The sequence below is a fragment of the Kockovaella imperatae genome, assembly GCF_002102565.1.
Source record: "Kockovaella imperatae strain NRRL Y-17943 chromosome Unknown BD324scaffold_16, whole genome shotgun sequence".
Taxonomy (NCBI): Eukaryota; Fungi; Basidiomycota; class Tremellomycetes; order Tremellales; family Cuniculitremaceae; genus Kockovaella; species Kockovaella imperatae.
In genome coordinates, this window is record NW_019028956.1 from 74,374 (window position 1) to 89,616 (window position 15,243).

The 15,243-nt window shown below is 51.7% G+C and overlaps 8 protein-coding genes across 8 annotated transcripts; 4 read left to right on the forward strand and 4 right to left on the reverse strand.

Annotated features, from left to right (window-relative positions):
* Nucleotides 1-192: 192 nt before the first annotated feature.
* BD324DRAFT_637706 (mitochondrial ribosomal protein L37-domain-containing protein) lies at nt 193-1,042 on the forward strand. The gene is made up of 3 exons (XM_022017034.1): nt 193-383; nt 455-671; nt 742-1,042. The coding sequence occupies exons 1-3, from the start codon at nt 227-229 to the stop codon at nt 788-790; spliced, it is 423 nt and encodes a 140-aa protein (XP_021868206.1). The 5' UTR covers nt 193-226; the 3' UTR covers nt 791-1,042.
* A 232-nt stretch (nt 1,043-1,274) lies between these two features.
* On the forward strand, nt 1,275-3,080 carry BD324DRAFT_594834 (EXS family-domain-containing protein). The gene is made up of 2 exons (XM_022013837.1): nt 1,275-1,935; nt 1,980-3,080. Exons 1-2 carry the CDS (start codon nt 1,418-1,420, stop codon nt 3,013-3,015), a joined length of 1,554 nt encoding a protein of 517 aa, XP_021868207.1. The 5' UTR covers nt 1,275-1,417; the 3' UTR covers nt 3,016-3,080.
* Nucleotides 3,081-3,428, reverse strand: BD324DRAFT_637709 (hypothetical protein). Its single transcript, XM_022017035.1, has 3 exons — nt 3,317-3,428; nt 3,181-3,276; nt 3,081-3,136 (listed from the first exon to the last, which is right to left on the reverse strand). Exons 1-3 carry the CDS (start codon nt 3,395-3,397, stop codon nt 3,113-3,115), a joined length of 201 nt encoding a protein of 66 aa, XP_021868208.1. The 5' UTR covers nt 3,398-3,428; the 3' UTR covers nt 3,081-3,112.
* Nucleotides 3,429-3,554: 126 nt separating this feature from the next.
* Nucleotides 3,555-5,683, forward strand: BD324DRAFT_594837 (histone acetyltransferases subunit 3-domain-containing protein). Its single transcript, XM_022013838.1, has 5 exons — nt 3,555-3,925; nt 3,976-4,104; nt 4,161-4,540; nt 4,595-5,011; nt 5,059-5,683. The coding sequence occupies exons 1-5, from the start codon at nt 3,595-3,597 to the stop codon at nt 5,539-5,541; spliced, it is 1,740 nt and encodes a 579-aa protein (XP_021868209.1). The 5' UTR covers nt 3,555-3,594; the 3' UTR covers nt 5,542-5,683.
* Nucleotides 5,684-5,748: 65 nt separating this feature from the next.
* Nucleotides 5,749-9,268, forward strand: BD324DRAFT_605258 (putative 6-phosphofructokinase). The gene is made up of 13 exons (XM_022013998.1): nt 5,749-6,015; nt 6,109-6,612; nt 6,665-6,817; nt 6,863-6,932; nt 6,973-7,225; nt 7,281-7,469; nt 7,513-7,638; nt 7,685-7,825; nt 7,873-7,895; nt 7,939-8,479; nt 8,534-8,664; nt 8,710-9,152; nt 9,191-9,268. The coding sequence occupies exons 1-12, from the start codon at nt 5,856-5,858 to the stop codon at nt 9,137-9,139; spliced, it is 2,721 nt and encodes a 906-aa protein (XP_021868210.1). The 5' UTR covers nt 5,749-5,855; the 3' UTR covers nt 9,140-9,152; nt 9,191-9,268.
* A 1,690-nt stretch (nt 9,269-10,958) lies between these two features.
* BD324DRAFT_637717 (histidine phosphatase superfamily) lies at nt 10,959-12,170 on the reverse strand. Its single transcript, XM_022017036.1, has 6 exons — nt 12,034-12,170; nt 11,949-11,982; nt 11,683-11,890; nt 11,389-11,630; nt 11,191-11,334; nt 10,959-11,140 (listed from the first exon to the last, which is right to left on the reverse strand). Exons 1-6 carry the CDS (start codon nt 12,096-12,098, stop codon nt 11,018-11,020), a joined length of 816 nt encoding a protein of 271 aa, XP_021868211.1. The 5' UTR covers nt 12,099-12,170; the 3' UTR covers nt 10,959-11,017.
* A 194-nt stretch (nt 12,171-12,364) lies between these two features.
* Nucleotides 12,365-13,444, reverse strand: BD324DRAFT_643636 (glutathione S-transferase; the record flags this gene model as incomplete). Its single annotated transcript, XM_022017559.1, has 6 exons — nt 12,365-12,518; nt 12,569-12,810; nt 12,856-12,922; nt 12,988-13,130; nt 13,200-13,274; nt 13,337-13,444. 6 exons carry the CDS (start codon nt 13,442-13,444, stop codon nt 12,365-12,367), a joined length of 789 nt encoding a protein of 262 aa, XP_021868212.1.
* A 324-nt stretch (nt 13,445-13,768) lies between these two features.
* On the reverse strand, nt 13,769-15,226 carry BD324DRAFT_643637 (putative xylitol dehydrogenase; the record flags this gene model as incomplete). Its single annotated transcript, XM_022017560.1, has 5 exons — nt 13,769-14,062; nt 14,115-14,532; nt 14,643-14,943; nt 14,996-15,074; nt 15,131-15,226. The coding sequence occupies 5 exons, from the start codon at nt 15,224-15,226 to the stop codon at nt 13,769-13,771; spliced, it is 1,188 nt and encodes a 395-aa protein (XP_021868213.1).
* Nucleotides 15,227-15,243: the final 17 nt, after the last annotated feature.

Consider the following 15,243-nt stretch of genomic DNA (forward strand, 5'->3'; position numbering starts at 1 on the left):
ACACTTAGCAGGATGATGGACAGACAGTACAAGCTGCTGCTGATTTGATTTCTTGAGCGCGACGCGTCCGGAACATTGCAAAAGTCACACAACCACGTGTAGTCAGTATCAACCGGGCAAAGTAAATACCACGTCAGCCCCCTTCACCAACAGGTGATCTATGTAGACAATTTCAGACGTCCTCTTGACTTGAGCACTTGGAAGCATTCAACGGCCATCATTCACAATGTCTCTGGCGTCAATAGTCTTGCGCAGACCATACCTCCTGAGGCCGACTTATTCTCTCATTCCTTCCCAGCATGCTGCTTTCTCGACGTCGCTTATAAATGAGACCGCCTCCAGACCTAGTCCATCAGGTACGGTCTTATCCGTTAGGAAGAATGGTGAGTGGTCCTTTGTGCAAAGCGAAAGGCTTGGCCATCGTCCGCTGATACGTGTGGTCTCATCACTTCAGTCATCTCTACGTGTGAGGCTGGAAGGACTTTCCCCAAGTTGGCCTTGTACAAAGACCAACCAGCACCAGTAGCGATGAAGGATGAAGAGTATCCTGATTGGTTATGGACAATACTAGACGAAGGCAAAGCGGCGGAGGTGATGATGGGACCGAGAGATACTCCTGTACCGGGAGAGCCTATGGATTATAATTATGAGAAGAAGCGCCTGAGGCAATTGTGAGTGTCGTAAACTGGTCTTGTCTTGGTCAAATCAATGGAGGTACATGCTGATCGTTGTACGGGACAGGAATCGCTCAAATATCAAAGCTAAGAACTTCTTGAAACGGACTGGATAGTCCATTAATTCTATGTATCATCATCGAGGGCTCGAGACACAGTGTCGGATCGCAAATCACGATGCTGAGGAGCTCTAGACTGTATTTCTCGCAGCTATTCATTTTGATACTTCAGCGCTCAGCAACGAGCCAGCGGTCGCTGCGGAAGCCTGCGACAGGTCTCGATGGGAGGTCTGGATCAAGTGTTGCACATGCAGTACGAGTCATAGGCGAACGCACCCACCGGGGCTCTTCTCCGTGGCTTACCCTGTGTTTCAATGGCCTCCTCGGCTGACCGGTCTAAGCAGCACCGTCATTGATTGCACGTTTCCTTGATGAGGCCATGAAGCCTTCGATCAGCAACAGTATAGCAGTAGGCGCATGACTTTGCTGCCAGACCCATGATGGCCCTCCCGCTTCTGCGCCTCTTTTGATCGTCCACACTGAAGACTGCGTCCCGGAATGCCTCCCCTATTTTTTTTTTCTTTTTTCCAGCGAGTTGCATCTTGTCAATAGCGCTTTTCAACTCTACGACCCATCGTCTGTACTCTCTCTCTCTCTGGAGCCGGGCTCAAGACGTTATCAACGACCGCTGTATCCAATGACGATCGAGTAGACTAGTGGTAGCCTCTGTCGACCGTTCCCAGGATGGATATCGACTCTCCGCCCGCTGCTTTCCCAGACCCTCCAGCTTCCCATCACACTCACCTTAACCTCCCATCCTTCTCAGCCTCCTTCCCACTACCTTTTCGCGTCTTGTTCCTCGTAGGTCTAGCCCAGCTACTATGGGCTTCAAATCTACATATCCTCTACCTCTTGGGTCTGGATACCTCGTGGATCCTAGACTTTCGCGATACAGTAGCAGTCGAAGATGTCCCTTTGCACGCGCTTTCGGCAGAGGATGTAGGAGATGAACCTCCACAGCGGGAGAGTCCCATCAGCCGACCAGAAAGCAAGACTCTGCACCGATCATTGTACAAGCTATTCGCGATCTATACGGCTTGGGTCGGGTCTGGCTGGCTCATTTTCCGAAGCGTTACCGGTGCAGATCAGCAGGCAATGGAGAACTTTCGGTGGTTCGTTGGCCTTGTCGCCATCGGGGCCATACTGGGAGCTTTTGCCCCGTGGGACGGCATAGGCATAAGAGACCGAGCTGCGCTCAAACGGTAGGCTTTCGACACCTGGGACGTGACTGACAGTCCTGTTACAGAGCTGTCAGGCGGATTTTCTTGCCATCACTCGCTGCGCCCATCTTCTTCTCCGATGTTATCCTCGCGGATATTTTCACTTCTTTTGCGAAAGTTCTTGGTGACTTGTGGATCTCTTCCTGTCAAATATTGCAAGGAGGCATCACACGCGGCAGAGTGGCTCAGACTGGATTCTCACGTTATTTCACCCTTGTGATGGTGTGTCTCCCTTACATTCTACGATTCAGACAATGTGTCCTCGAATCCTACCAATCTGGATGGACTTCCACCCGTCCCCTCTTCAATGCTCTCAAGTACTTTTCCGCCTTCCCCGTCATCATCCTTTCGGCAGCACAAAAGAGCGTCGCAGTGGACGTTGCAGCTTCCAAAGGCTTGACCGTTCAACAATTGGCTGAAATGGATGAGAGGTGGTTCGGAGAACATCGTCTGTTTCGACTTTGGCTTCTGGCCGTTGTCGTCAACTCAATGTACTCTTTCTGGTGGGACGTGCAGATGGATTGGGGATTAGCTCTATGCGATGTGGACACTTGGATCCCGAAGAAGGATTCGAGGACGTCTGGTCGGCCTGACCTATCCCTCCTTGGTCGTATCCGACGGCTGTTCTCACGCGGAGGTCCCAGCATCTCTGAGCATCAACGATCTCCATATCCCACTCCATCGCCAAGCTTCACTCAACTCCCACAACCTGGCCTGCCTACAAGCCCTGTGACGTTATCTTCCAGCTCGTCGAGCTCCAAATTGGCATTCTTTGCCTTTGGTCTCAGACCGACATTGCTTCTCCCTGACCCATTAGTCTACCACCTCTTTGCCCTCATCGACCTCGTGCTTCGATTCACCTGGTCTCTCAAGCTATCCTCTCATCTGCACACCATTTCAGAGATCGAAAGCGGTGTCTTCATGATGGAGGCCCTGGAATTGATCAGGAGGTGGATGTGGGTCTTCATCAGGATGGAATGGGAGGCAGTCAAGATGACCGAAGCCAGAAGGGCGAAGGATTCCAATGGAGCGGTCCTCTGGGAACAGAAAGACGGACCATAGGGGTTTGGGAGTGGCCATTTGAACGACGACAAATTGATGACGACTTATAGACTTCATACAACATTTATTGCATCTCACATCACGATTCGGGCCCGTTCTACCATTTGCGTCCGAATGTCTTCTAAGACGAACCTCAGCTCAGGCTCATGATTCACTCTCACTCACCTGTACACATTCTTTGAATGCTCTGAACTCCGCTTCGCACATGCTCTTACTGACGTCTTGATATGATTTACCGATACATTTGCCGTATGCTATGGACTGAAGGAGTCAGTGTTCAGGCGTTGAATTGAGGACCTACTTGGACTGAACACGATTGAGATGCTTTGGCCAGCGTTCTGAGTGGCTGCGTGTCCTTGTAGCTTGTGATACGAGGTGGCATGTGAGCGTGGAGATGGCAGCAGCGAGAGTGGATGCCCTCCCTGTGCAGCAGTGATCGAGAGCGAAGGAGTATCAGATCCAATCGTTGATAGATAATTGCCACGTCACTGTCAACAAATCGGTTCGCCGCTGCATTCACGCTCGTTGGTGTCCTTGGTATTCCTCCTACAGACCTCTGTGTCATCTACATCTGGCATCATGCCGACTTCGCGACCGGCCCCACCAGTGACCTACACTCCCCATGTTCTCAACCTCATCCAATCCTCCGCCTATCCGCCATTACCAGAAGCTGCAGAGCTCGAGTACCTCCTCACTTCCCTAAGGACATCCGCTGCGACTGTAACTGCTGAATTGGAGAAGCGTCAACGAAAGATTCAAAAGAGGAAAGAAAGGGAAGAAGAGCAAGCTGCGCTTGAAGCAAACGAAAAGGCAGGAGCGAAGCTTGAGGCTTTGGAGAGGGCTCGGGTTGAGGGTCAGAAGACCAAAGAGAGTCCGACGAGCGTTCGAGTTAAGAAGGAAAGGACGAGTCGTTAGTCGCACCATTCTCACACTGTCTGAAACCTACTGATATGTCTCTAGTATCCCCTGTACCTTCCAACGCATCCTCCGCATCGTTCAAACCTCAGCACAATCAGCCAATAACATATGCCTCCGGCCATAACAAAAAGAAGAAGAAACGCGTTTTGGATAGCGATGATGATATGCGATGTGAGCGGGATTCTGCAACGAGGTATCTCTTATCTGACCGGTCCCTTTACCTTCAGCTCGAGACCGATCCGCTACCATCCCTTCACCTCCCCCTCTCACCTCGGGCCTCAAGCTCAAGCTCTCATCCAGTCAACCTCAATCAAAATCTCGGCCAGACTTCTCACCCACGCCCTCCACCTCTACAGCCGCAGCTTCTGCAGTCATAGGATCTCACATCGACTTTTCGCTCCCTACACAGCCTGGGAGACCGCTGATACCTCCGCGACCTGGAGTACAGAAACCTGTCCCGCCTGGTCCGAAGAAGCAAAGCGAGGTAGACGAAGACTACAGCAATGTCAAGGCTCCAACTCAAGTTGCTTTCACGACGTTCTGGTCCGGCGTTGAGCCGTATTTGAGGGAAATCAGGGAAGATGATCTGGCAATGCTCAACTTCAAGGTGAGCGCATACACGTTCGGTAACCGGGATACCCCGCTGATTTGCCGTATCCAGGCCGACGCTCCTGAGTCTTACGAGATTCCGCCGCGAGGCCGTCATTACACGGAAATTTGGGATGAGGAGGATGGCTTACCTGCGGGCACAACCCCTCGATATCCCGTTCCAAACCTTCGTCAAGGTCACACTGCATCACATGGAGCTCTGTCAATCCCGCATTATGTACCCTCCGCAGAAATGCGTGACGAGAATCTGGTGGACGAGCAGAGAGGCCTAGGGAGCTTGACTGAACGTATCGTTGCTGCGGTCGTGGGAGACAAAACAACGTCAAAGTATGTCAGGAGGGCAGTCTCAGGCCGAGAGGTCGATGAGGAAGCCTCGAGCGATGAGCCTACGCGGATGGATGTCGTCAATATGGAAGATCGAATGAAGAAGGAACTTCGTGCCGTTATGCTCTTGGGTGATAACGAGGAGGTGAGTGGCGATCCTTCTCCAGCATAAATATTGACCCCGGAGTCTAGTTTGACGCACAAGCACGGGACGATGACGAAGTGACTTCCGCCCTTCGGCAATGTCAACGATTACTGTACCTGCAAACCAGCATCAACGAGGCTAGGAAATCCCGACTGGCGGAGATTGCTCGACAGCGCTTGGCTTATGGGGATTATACATCGGCCCTGGACGGGCTGGAGAAGTCGATCGAAAGCAGTTGGGCCAGACGAGTCAAGAAGTTCGGGCTAACTCCAAAGAAACCCATCCCTGGCTCTGTACCAGGACTGAATCCCAATCGACCTCCGGTACCAATCAACATGAAGCGCTTAGTAGCGGTGCGGAAAGAATGGCTCGACACAGTGGGCAAGATCATGCGCGAACGACCTACAGGCGAGGTCATTGGGCTACCTCAAGAAACCATATATGATGGCATTGGAGAGGAGGCTGAAGAAAAGGATGAGAGGGATGTCGACAGGGGATTGGAAGTGGACGATGCAAGTGGGGACGAGTAGACCACACACAGCTTGATGTGTTACCCATATTATATTTCTTGAAGAGAGGCGACAGTCTCGATATTTGTTGTAGCTTATTGTACGAGCACGCTCGGACGGTGAAAGGTCCCAGCAGTCATGTATGCATTAGGCGTTCTGAGAGCAGAGTCCGTCCGAGTCGTAAAATCTCGCGCCAATCCCATTTTCGGTGATTCTGATTTTGGACGAGATCCCATCCCCATTGCATAGTTGACCATTGGCCAAGTAAAGGCTTCAAATCCTGTCAACTTTCGCACCTCGATCAGCTCATCCACAAAGTGGAATCTCCAACAATCATGGAGAGCCTCCGAGCCTCTGCAGCTTCCCTCGAGGCTTCGGACGCTTCCAATACCGCTTCGTCGTCCTCTGCCCCCAACGGTTCAGAGCATTCTCACAGGCAAAAGAAGATTGCAGTCTTGACGAGTGGAGGTGATTCGGCAGGTATGAATGCAGTCGGTGAGTGATGCACTGGGTATAATCTCTGTACATGTATCATATGCCCCCCGCATGACTGTCGTTCTGCTGCGACCATGCTGACCTACCATCCAGTCCGAGCCGTTGTCCGTCAAGGTATCGCTCGAGGTTGCCAAGCGTACATCATCCGAGAAGGTTGGGAAGGTCTAGTCAGAGGCAATTCCTCCGCTCCCACTCCTTCCCAGTCTACGATCACCACGCCTCGGTTCGGTCCCAAACGAATTGTCTCGTTCTCAGTTCAGGATGACGAGCAACTTCCACCATCAGCGGCTTCAACGGATTTTGGGCTCTCCGCAGCCATTTCACATAACCCTGAACATGTCCACACCGTCAACTATCTAGATCCAAACTGGATCGCACCATTGTCCGATGCGCTTCTGTCTTTTGGGTACGGCGAGCTGTTGAAGGACGGAGCTGGTGAAGGCGATATCGACGAGGCGCCTGCCGATGTGGCTGATATCAAGGACTCCAAGGGCAGGAGTCTGAAAGGCCGATATATCGTCCGAGTAGGATGGGACGATGTAAGAGGATGGATGGGGGATGGTGGAACATTGATTGGATCGTCAAGATGCCCCTCATGTCAGTCGGCGTTGTACCCAGCATAGCAGGGAGTCTTGCTGATCCTGTACAGTCCGGACCCGTGAAGGTCGACTGGCAGCGGCTCAGAACCTTGTCAAGTTTGGTATCGATTGCTTGGCTGTCTGTGGAGGAGATGGAAGTTTGACCGGCGCCGATGTATTCCGAAAGGAATGGCCGAGCCTATTGGATGAGTTGCACAAGACAGGTGTGTACTTGCCGATTTGAGGGCATCCGCTGATTCTTTCTCCAGATAGAATCTCAGACGATGAGCGCGCGACTTACAAACACCTCAATATTGTCGGTCTCGTCGGATCGATCGAGTGAGCACCACTCCGTAGAGCCTGGACTGATCGTTACCAGTAACGATATGTCTATGACGGACCTAACTATCGGAGCTCTGACTGCCTTGCACCGAATCTGCGAGTCCATCGACTCGATCTCTTCCACTGCTTCTTCACACTCTCGAGCATTCGTCATTGAGGTAATGGGACGTCACTGTGGCTGGCTCGCGCTTCTGGCTGGTATTGCAACAGGTGCCGACTTCATCTTCATTCCCGAATCCCCGCCCGAGAGCGAAGACTGGGAGACGGAAATGTGCGACTTGCTGAAGTCGGTGAGTCGAAGCAAGGCTGCTTCTGCTGCTGAATCTGATCCACTGACATTTCCAGCACCGAATCTATGGAAAACGTAAATCCATCGTCATCGTAGCAGAGGGGGCCTTGGACCGGAATCTCAAACCTATCAAGCCCGAGTACGTCAAGGATATCTTGGTTGACCGACTGGGATTGGACACCAGAGTCACGACTTTGGGTCACACACAACGTGGAGGCAAGCCTTGTGCCTACGACAGAATCTTGGTGAGATCTGAAATTCTGAAGGAGCACCGCTCATCTCGCCTAGCCAACGTTACAAGGCGTCAAAGCTGTTCAGGTCCTCCTCGAAGCCACACCACAGAGCCCATCTTATATGATTGGTATCCAAGAGAACAAGATCACCAAGGTTCCGCTACTCGAAGCCGTAGCGCAGGTCAGTCCAACCCGGTCCAAAGTGCGCAAGTCTCACACTTCATCAGACCCAGGCCGTCGCCAAGGCAATCGAGGATAAGCAATTCGAAAAGGCCATGTCATATCGAGACTCGGAGTTCAACGAGATGCTCGCCGCATTTAGAATCAGTTCGCAGGTGCATTCCAATGACCGGGTTCCCGATAACAAGGTAAAACTAAACTTGCACCTGTGCGCTCTGGCTGACGACTTGATCAGCGCTTGAGAATCGGAATTATTCAGTAAGCTTTACTGTGACTATACCATCGTTTCTGACGTTGCTAGTGTTGGTGCACCAGCTGGAGGAATGAACGCTGCAACCCGTCAAGCTGTTCGATTCTGCCATAATCGTGGCCATGTTCCAGTAGCCATCTATAACGGGTTCGATGGTCTTCTCGATGACAACGTCTCAGAGCTGTCGTGGCTACGAGTCGACAGTTGGACGACACGTGGCGGATCAGAGCTGGGAACCAACCGAACCTTGCCCGATGTTGGTATGGGCCAAGTAGCCGCTGCGTTCCAGCGACACGGACTGGATGGTCTGCTCGTTATCGGAGGGTTCGAGGCATTTCATTCCGTTCAGATGCTTGAAAAGCAGCGCGTCAACTATCCTTCATTCCAGATTCCAATCATCCATCTGCCCGCGACATTATCCAACAATGTTCCCCTCACAGACTTCAGCTTGGGCAGCGACACATCACTCAATGCCTTGGTAGAAGCCTGCGACGCCATCAAGCAGAGTGCCTCGGCGAGCCGAAACCGAGTGTTCGTGGTTGAAACACAGGGGGGAATGAGTGGGTACATCGCGACTTTGGGAGCGCTGGCTGTGAGTTCAATTGGAATCTGATCGAGATCGAGGTGATGCCTGATACGGGATCAGGTCGGGGCGGTCATCGTTTATACGCCGGAGAATGGTATCTCTCTCGGACTACTGCAGCAAGACGTCGAGTTCCTGCGAAAGAGATACTCTCTGGACGTCAAGGGGAAGAGTGAAGGTCGACTGGTCATCAAGTGAATCGATTGCTATCTAATGAAGGTTTCACTGACGATGTGCAGATCTGAAAAGTCCTCCAACATTTACGATACTGAAACCTTGACCAAGATTCTCAAAGAAGAAGGCCGAGACTTGTTCGACGCTCGATCCGCGTCGTTAGGTCATACACTCCAAGGTGGTGTCCCTTCGCCTCTGGATCGAACGCGAGCCGCTCGACTCTCACTGAGGTGTATGCAATTCCTGGAGAAACATGCCGTGCCGAATTCGCAATCCCGTAAAGGTGGATCTAGGGACTATCCAACTGAAACATGCGCCATGATCGCCATTAGAGGAAGCAAGATTGTCTACGCGACCATGGCGGAAATAATGAAGCATACAGACATGAAATTGCGCCGAGGAACCGACGAGTGGTGGTCGGATATCAAAAGGTTGGCAGAGGTTCTGGGTGGACGTGCGGGGATTGTCGCGTCGTCGACCCTTGGCAGGATATAGATATTGGCAAAGCGTGAGTCAGTGTCAAGTGTGACTAGCTGACTTCGACAGTTGTACTACACCAAAGATCTCATATAGACGTCTGGGCAGCGTCCCAATGCATAGAGCTGACTGAATGATAACCGAATCTCCAGCGCGGTTGCGATACAGCTTAGTTCTGGACTTTCGGCCTCACGTCAGGCGACGAGTCTTGTAGAAGCAAGCGCAGAGGAGATCCTTTGTCTTCTCGAAATGTACTCGACGGCCTCTCATCGTCCACTCAACCATGAGGAAACGCAGACAGAGTAAGCTCGGCGTTCTGACGGAGAATTCCGAGTGGAAGACATCATTCGCATCACGTCATCAAGGTTAGGATCGCTAGAAGGTGAACCTTTGTCGCTGGGGAACATCGGGGCGTCAAATCTCCAAAGTGCAGTCGAAAGTGAAGAGAGACGATACGTTTAAAAGGTCGACCTCTTCCTCGAGCTGATGGGGACCCATTGATGCGAAAGTCAAATCTTGCTTTGGATACTCACAGCTCTCTATACTTTACAAACCTATCATCATTCCAATCGCACCAACACCGAGACTACAAGAAGACATGTCTCGGGATGACCATGGTGAGGTCTATTAACTCTTCTGACAGTGCTGACGATCTATTAGAGTCATATTCTGGTAGCACGACTGCCAGTCACCATGGAAGCTCCGACGTGACATCGCGCAGGGATACCCCTGAGTCCCTGACAAACGGCACTAGCCATCGCTCTGATCATCTTCCCGCTCAAGGCGGCACCAGCAGTCGACTGACTAATGGCACCAATGGGGATCCTCACCAAAGGGAAGGTACCCGTGATCAGAGCGATACTCGAGGCTCTTCAGGTGGCTGGGGATTGGTGATTCACGTCGACACGACCTTTGAGATCTCGAGCGAAGCGACTTAGGAGACTTCATCTGGCTTTTAGTGCGAGGTCCATTGCCAACGTTGGTAATAGACCAGATATGCCTTACGGAGGCATGAACCCGGCTATGTTCCCCACGAGAAATCAAGCGATCATGCATCTAAATTCTGCTTCTCATATGAACAGTCTTATCGTCCGCATGATCTGCCCTCCCGCTGATCACGAATTGGCGCGACCATGATGGAAGTGCTCAACCGTCCAACCGTCTCATGATATCCCCAAACCTCCTCTCTTTCAATCGCCTTGCTTTCAACCAATGTGCGACGGGTTTGAGAAAGATCGTCAAAGGAAGGGATCCATTCACAGACACGAAGGCGATTGGGCCAGGCCTAGTCAACGGGTACCTCTGCACTGGATGTCTCTACCCACATATACCTCGTATATCTCAGTTGACCACTCGTTTGTGGCCACAAGCTAATCTCTGCCATTCTTATCCAACTAGACAGTAGGTCGCTCCTGCGATTGAGGAGACTGAGAGCTTATGAGACGTAGCTGGAACGGGCGAATCATCGTCAAAGCAGGAAGACGGCAGCAATTTGCGGATAATAGCTCGCTAAACATTAGCCAGAGCGATGAGTGATAGTGGCAGCGGCATCAGGAGCTTGTTCAACAAGTTGAGGGGATCCAAAACTGGCGGGAGTGAAAACAAGACGGACTTCCAGTCCGACGCAAATGCTATGCGGCAGCCGAATGGTGGAAATACCGAGCCTGAAGACGGCAACGGATCGACTTCCTCGTCGACCGAACAGCCGGACACCGTGTACCTTTCCGAGGCAGCCTGGTTTGGTAACAAGTCACAAGGGTCTAAAGCATAGCTGATCGAAGTTTACCGGGACCGGCAGGCACGGCTGAACTACATCCGGCCAGTCATTGCGTCTATGGTCCAGTATGATGCTCATGCATGTTTGCAAGGGGCAAGCCATTGTCCACTGAACCGCATCTATTGCGAGTATCGCTCAAAGTCTTTTCCCAATCCGACGGGTAATTCGTCAACCTCCGTGAATGGTTTGCCGTCGCCCCGGTCCTCGATAACTTTGCCATCCCGGTACTTGACCTCGTCAAACTGAGTAGATTGTCAGATTAGCATCGCTGATCTGAGCTGAGTTCACTCACGCTCCAATTGCGAACTTCTCCTCCGGATAAGTAACTCGTCTCGCCGTTCAATCGCTGAGCCCATGGGCCATCGGCATTGTCCCTCGTATAGCATGATGTCGAAGCTGTCCCGGCTTTGATATTCTTTGTCTCATCGTCAAGTAGCTAGAAGATATTCAGCTGATTCTGGTCATGTGCAATATAAGCAGAAACTCTTACGACCTGGCCCATTACGATGACAGTAGCGGCATGCGCGATGATACTGATGGTCTGGACATCAGGGTATTCCGATTCTATCCGCTTGATGAATGCTCCAAGGAACAACTTGATACGTTGTCTGAGCTCTTCGACATCTTCTCCTCGTCGCGATGGGTACACTGTGCTCTTGTACCTCGGTTCAAGCATGGTCGGGGCGAAATGCTTGGACAAAGTTTCAACAGCGTGGGGACGGGAATGAAGGCCTGACATCGTGAGTAAGCCGTGGTAGGAGTGGAAGCGCATATCACAGCTCACCAGATCCCTCACTGGCTTTTGAGAACCATTCTCCTACCCCAAGCTCCACATGCACGGGTTTGCCCAACTTTGCGGCCAATGGTCGAGCTGTCTGCAGACATCGATAGAAGCCACTGGAGAAGATCATGTCCGGAACCGGCAGATCATCGACAGGGTGTGACAGGAAGTCGCCGAGCTCTTCGACTTGACTCAGACCATACTCAGAGAGCTACAGATTCATCAGAAGGGGATTGACTTGCATATCCGATGGTAGAGACGAAACTTACCGATGGATCATGGTACATTCCAGTCACAGATATACTTTGAGCTGATCAGCGAGAATCACTTTTATGGGTATCACAGCCAGCATACGAGTCATCCGGATTGATCCAATCTTGCCTGGCACCATGCCGGGAGATGTAGATGGTTCTAATCATCGTGATATAGACAGATTGAAAGATTTTGATGTCAAGGTACAGTAAGTAGGTATTTGAGACCTCGTCCACAAACCCGAACCAAAAAAATCATTCGGGCCGCTGATCCGAGATCCGGTTCGAGGATGCCAATCGGATCACGAGCCAAAGGTGAATCGCTTCACGTACGACCTCGACCTCGAGCCATCAAGCTCCGTCAGAGTACACGGAGCTGCTGACGGGGGATAGGACAGCGAGCATATGATACATGTCCTTCTCTGGCTCAGGGCTCAAGGCAGCTTCTTACCCGACCTGGTAGCCTTTGCCACTTCACTCTGAGCCTCATCCTTGAGATACCGCTCGAGTAGTGGAGCGTAGTATTCCTTCTCGGAGGTGGTGTTCTTCAAGCTCTCCCTTTCTGAGAAAATGTCAGCATGACAATCCCTAGAGTAGATTTGGACGTCTATGACCCACCCATGAGGTTGTCTCTATACTGAACCCATTTGCTCCCCAGAGCCTTCTCGCCGTCGAACCCTCTATGCTCCTCGAGACTGTAGAAACGCCTGACGAACGGAGCGAGGGACATGTCGACCGCCGTGAACTGCTCTCCCGCAAAGTAGGGGAGCTTGACTCGATCCACAAGTGTTCGAAGACCTTTGTAAAACTCTTCCAGAGCTTGCTGCTGATCTTCAGTCTCTTGTGCCTGCTGCAGTTTGAAGTAGTGTGGAATGATGTCCTACGACGATTAGCAACTGATGATCCAGGGACCGTAAGGGCTCACTTTTGTTATATGTTGAATGTTGATTCTGGCCCATGACTTTTCATAAATGTCAGTGGGAAAGATGGGCCTTTCGTGATTTACATGTCAGCAAGGCAGACTTGAGTCGCCGGAAAGACAGACCAGACCACTCACGGATGCTCCTTGCTCGGAGGATACTTATCCTCGAGGTATTCGACTAGTACGTCTGATTCGTAAAGAGCTCTACCTTTGTCCGTGAGAGCTGGAACAAGACCTAGAGGATTGACCTCGAGGAAATCCTTCTCCTTCTTGTAGGGCTGAGAACGATTCAGCATCGCTTAAGCCAGCCTGGGATCATGTTCATGTTGGATTTCGGCATCACTCACATTGACCTCGTGATACTGGTAGGGAATGTTGCGTTCTTCCAGAGCCATCCAGATTCGCTGATTGAAGGGGCAGAACTATGCAAAGAGTCATCTTCTGATCCACTTCGCACAGCTTGCCACCAGAGATGTCTGCTTACCCATGCTGACCAAAACACCAAATCCTGCCTCGCTTGATGTGCGTCGACCAGCTTCTTAGCGAGACCAGTCGCGACTGGGTGGTTGTCCTCGTCAGGGTGTCGGGGCATGATGAAATAGCTCAGGAATGATATGTTATCTTATGAATATGCTTTATCAAGAGATGTGTCAAAGCAGAAGCAGATGCATGTGCCCGTACAACGAGATGAGGTGATCAACATAGAGACAATGCCGATCCCATGTGGAAATTCTGTCGTCATTCCGGATTTCTCGGAGCCACGTCAATCAACCGACACGTGGGCATGCATGGCGTGGTCGAGATTGCAAGTGCTCGTACATGCCTCAAACCCTCCTCTCGCGCTTGGAGATTGGACTTGGGAAAGCAATATATACATCAGAGGACAGACTAGTTGGAACTTGAGTTACTACTGGCTTCACAAAACCACGCCAATCATCGGCTTGATGACTGTCTTTCCGTTCTTGTCTTTGCCCCTTCTCAGATCTTCAAATGCCTCCACAGCATTCTCCAAGCTGTATCGATGGGTGATCATCTTACTCACGTCTCCGAGCTGTCCTGAGCCAAGTAGAGCCAGCGCAGCGGGGTAGGTATTGGCATATCGGAAGACTCCGATCAAATCGACTTCACGAAGGATCGATGTTCCGGTTGGGAGCAAAAGCTGAGCGGTTCCCATACCGACGAAGAGGACCTTTGAGCCGATCGCAGCGGCCTGACAGTGGCACATGAGCTTGAATAATCCTCTGACCGCCAATGTTGCTCACCATTGTGGCCATCTGCATACAGCTCTCGACACCGGTGCATTCGAACACAGCATCGAAGCCATGCTCCAACCCCAAGACACTCTGAACAGCTTCACTCTCTTTGAGTCCATTCCATCCCTGTTGAGCGGATTCAATCGCTTCGACTCCTTTCACTCTCGGTCCACGGGGCAGACAGTAAGTTCCTGTTGTCCAACCCATCTCCTGAGCAAAGTCTAACTTGCCCTGCTCGATATCCACTGCGACGACGGCTGAGCATCCACTAGCCTTGGCAAGAGCACATGTGAGAAGACCGACCGCTCCTGCTCCGAGAACGAGTACGCGAGATCCTGGATCTAGATGGGCCCGACGGTAGGCGTGGAGGACAACCGAGAGGGGTTCAGAGAGTCCAGCGATGGAGAGGTCGAGACCGGACGGCAGTCTGAAGGCGAATGCGTCAGTCAAGATTCATGAGAACACGAAGAGTTCATGCCGAGCTCCACGGCATGAATGAATCCATATAGCTCGGCTTTCATCGATCTCGCTGCTCACCTGTAAACCAGATCCGCTGGGTGCGTCATGTACTCTCTCAATGTCCCATCTAGATGTGGGACAGTCTTCGCACTGCTCCTAAACTTCATCTGGGAACACAAATTGTATCGACCAATCTTGCAAGCTTGACATGATTTGCAGTAGATTCCGACTTCCATAGCGACCTTGTCTCCGACCTTGAGGTCGCAAGCTGCCGGCAAATCCGGTCCTAGTGCCGAGACGATACCGCAGGCCTCGTGTCCTAGAGTAAGGGGTGTCTGGATGGCGAAACCACCGTTCCCGCCTTCAAGGAAGTAGTGGACTGCGACACTGCGCATCAGCGGCCCATCTTGAGCGTTAAGATCGAAACTCACGATCGGATCCGCAGAGACCAGTTTGCGCGACTTGAATTTGGACTTCACCTGGTCCAGGGGTTGGGATCGGGACATCGTCCTGAGACGAGCTTCAGCTAATCCTGTGCGATCTTGATGCAGTATTTTGTCACTCACTACACGCAGATCATGTTTTCCATGACACACGACAGCTTTCTGTGAAGACTTGCCGTTAGCAGCGGAGCCAGACTGGCCATTGGCTTGCGTGGACATGGCGCGGGATATTCCAG